At 41.2% G+C, this 3,567-nt stretch overlaps 1 protein-coding gene across 1 annotated transcript; it reads right to left on the bottom strand.

Moving 5' to 3' along the window:
- Nucleotides 1-755: 755 nt before the first annotated feature.
- On the bottom strand, nucleotides 756-2,326 carry LOC114042916 (PHD finger protein 7-like; the record flags this gene model as incomplete). Its single annotated transcript, XM_027861701.1, has 3 exons — nucleotides 756-1,373; nucleotides 1,657-1,769; nucleotides 2,110-2,326. Coding segments are annotated over 3 exons (578 nt in total), but the record flags the coding sequence as incomplete, so codon positions are not given.
- Nucleotides 2,327-3,567: the final 1,241 nt, after the last annotated feature.

Genomic DNA, 3,567 nt, shown 5'->3' with positions numbered 1-3,567 from the left:
TGTTTTAATATCTTGGGCAACATCCCAATCATTACCTAGATTAATTCTGGATTTGACCAGTGAATATCAATCCAAGCAGCTTCATGTCACAAGGCAACTGCTATGTGAGTTTGGTGGTCCAGCAGGAACCTAAGTAGTTACAGGCAAAGCATTCCCTGGTGGCCAGCAGGATTATTGATAATCCTCCTGGGAAGGCTATCCTCCTATATGCCAAAGAGAAAATGACAAAGCTGAACTGGTGATTTGGATATAGGCATACTATCTTTCTATAAATTTAAGGAAGACAGCTCTCAAGTCAAATAATCAAAGGGGCCCGGGTTGGGTGGCAGAGGCAGTGTTACAAATGTACTTTACTTTGATGCATGTACTTTGATTCTATTAGAGTGTTATCATTTTACTTCTGCTTATATCTAAGACCACAGGCATGCTAATAAAGAGGTCACTTTAAATATGCCTCAGCAGTTTGTTGACATATTCTTCTGAAGAGATGAAATGTTTACTTCAATGTCATACAGCAGTCTGTACCACTTTAAAGCATATTAATCTAGAAAGTGCTAGCCTTCAAAGGAATGCAAATCCTTCTAGTCCCCAGAACTAAAATAACTCCATTAAATTTTAGGGATTAGAAGAGCTAGTCTGTTCATACTCTCCTCTCTAGGGAAGGGGTCCCCTGCCAAATCCCAAAGCAAAGCATATGGAGATACTCAGTGGTGATAAAAAAAAAATCAAGTTTATTTACATATTAACATATAGAATTTGAAGTAAGAAAAGATTGAGGGGAACTAGATGAGATCAGAATGACTCAGGAGAAATCACAGTAGGAGGAGAAGACAAAGAAAGCCCTGAAAGTAAGGGAGAAAAAAATCAGAAGTACTCTGATGACCACAACTTCTATGACAAAAATCTATATAGGGAATATGGTTGTTCCCATTTTTGAACCTAGAATCCTCTGTCTCCTAATTCTGCCCTCCTCTCAGAATCCAGGTGTCCTATCTCCTGATCAGCTCTTCTCATTGCTAGCTTCCCATCCTCTTCCCAGAACCCAGGAGTCCCATTTCTCAGCACAAGCTAAGGAAAAAAAACAGATCTACCTGGTGGTGCTTGGTATCTTCTCCTGATGAGATATTACTCTTTTTTTTTGTGGTGTTTAGAGATTTTGACACGCTTCGCTCGCCATGTAGATCTTCTCCTTTCCCAACAGGAAGGTTCTGCCTTTTCTGGAGAGGAGAGTTCTGAACTTTCTTGTAAAAAGGAGGGTCCTGGCCTTTCTCTTAAGGAAGGCCCTGGATTTTCTTCCTGGGAACTATTTTGCCCAGTCTCTCTGTAAAAATGCCTTCTGGGACTTACGGTTTTACTGCAACCAGGTATTTCACCTAAGATTTTAAATATACAGCCTACGTTAAGAGAGATGTGTGAAATGAAAGCCAAATTTTTGTAGTCTCCAAAGTGTTGGTCAATGAATTCCCAGGTAGCCACTGAGGAGTTCCAAAACAAACTCTATGTCTCTAAACTGAACTCTAAGTCCCCTGGTCTCATTACCAGGCCTTGTTTCCTTCCCAATAAACAACAGTCTTTCCTCCTGTTTCTTTTTTTTTTTTGTTTAGACCAAAATTTATCCCAGCCCCAGAATAAAAGAATTCTGATGTTCAGTCATACCTGTTGATACACACTCTGCACATTCCCACTTCTTAGAGTTGCTCCTAAGAGTGGAACAACTTTTGTGGGTTCCTTGGGATCCACAAGTAGTACACAAAATGAGGCTCCACCTCCTATAAGGAGAACCAAAAAGGGGTTGTTAGTGGGTACCCAGTCCTAAGACTGGATTGGAAAGAAAATGTATTAGGCTACTAATCTCACCAATGAATAAAAAGTATAATAGCACTATGAGGTAAAGGGACTTATCAAAAGACAGTAAAGTGAGTGCCAGTGATTGAAGGGGGAATGAAACCTAAAAGGCCTGTTCTCTAATGGACTGTGAACATCCTGGAAGAGGTTGTAAAGCTTAGGGAATGAGTTGAATTTTATGCTTCTGGATACTGGTGCTGAGATAAACTTCAATAAATGGGAATACAAGGGACTTCACCAGCCATAAAGTAGCTTTCTACTTACCCTTCATTCTCAAAGTTGTCTCTGCCATCTTTATAAAGGCAAATTGGAGCATCACAATGTTGATGGCGTTGGTATAATTCTGAGAAAGCCCCTGGCTCAAGTTCCCAGGCAGCATCTCTGCAGAAAGAGGAGAAGTTGTGAATAAGGGACAACCGGTGTACAATCAAAGGTTTGGAATCTCTGGCCACTTGGCCAGGAGCCAAAGTGAGGCAAGGGGCTATACACACAGCAAACAATGCAATTCAACAAATTGCGTTATTGAGTGCCTACCCTGTACCAGGCACTGTGCTAGGTAAGGGGGAATACAAAGACAAGAATGAACACAGTCCTAACCCTCTAGGAGCTTACATTCTAACTTGGGAAAAATAACATGAACACAAATAAACATAAAATACATCCAAAGTAAATTCAAAGTAATTTGGGGTTGAGAAGAGGAAAGGCCTCCCATTGGAAGTAGAAATTCAGTTGAGTTTTGTATAGAGCTAGAGATTCTAAGAGGCAGAGAAGTGAGTAAGGAGATGTGACATTCTAGGCACAAGGAACAGTCAGTGCAAAGGCGTGGAGGTAGGAGATAGGAAAGGAAGTAGGATAGGGAACAGCCAGTAGGCCAGTGTGGCAGGAAGATAACATGTTAAAGGGGCAGTAATGTGAGTCTGGAGGGAGAGGGTAGAGCCAAATTGTAAATGGCTTGAAATGTAAAATAGAAGTTTGTATTCTATCCTAGAGGTAATAAGGAGCCACCAAAGCTCTTTGAGTAAGGGAGTGTCATAAACAGATTTGTGCTTTAGAATTATCAATTTGGCAATTGTTTGGATGACGGACTGGAAAAGAGAGGCTGGAGGTTCTGCAACCAATCAAAAAGCAATTGCAAGAGTCCAAGGGAGAAGTGATAAGGGCCTGAACTAGGGTGGTGTGAATTCCACAGATTTTGTGGAGGAAGATTCAACAAGACTTGGCAACTGATTGTTTGTGATAGGGTGAGTGGGACTGAAGAATTAAGGATGATTCCTAAGTTGTGAACCAGGATGATTCAAAGAATGGTAACATTCTGGACAAGAACAGAGAAGGAAGTGGGATAGGATAAGGGGAAAAGGTAATGAATTCTGTTTGTGCATATTGAGTTTGAAAGGCCTACAGGTTATCCACATTGAAATGCTGGCTTTGGTGATATGGGACTGGAGCTCAGGAGAGAAATGAGGAATGGGTTGGTCAATTTAGGAGTCATCTTCATAGAGATGATAAGTGAACCTATGAAAGCTCATGGGATCCAATAAGAGAAACAATGTAGGAAGAAAGGGAGGGGAGAGGAGAGGAGAAGAACCTCGGGATGCAGCCACACATAGGGGGTGTGACATGGATGATGTTTCATGGATGATTCAGCAAAGGAGACTGAAAAGGATCAGACAGGTGGGAAAAGAACTGGGAGAGAGCTTAGTAAATGCTTGCTGAAAAAAAAAA

Source organism: Vombatus ursinus, unplaced genomic scaffold (genome assembly GCF_900497805.2).
Source record: "Vombatus ursinus unplaced genomic scaffold, bare-nosed wombat genome assembly UNPS02001134.1, whole genome shotgun sequence".
Classification (NCBI taxonomy): Eukaryota; Metazoa; Chordata; class Mammalia; order Diprotodontia; family Vombatidae; genus Vombatus; species Vombatus ursinus.
Note: the sequence above shows the minus strand (reverse complement) of the source record. Positions and strands in the feature narration are given on the sequence as shown.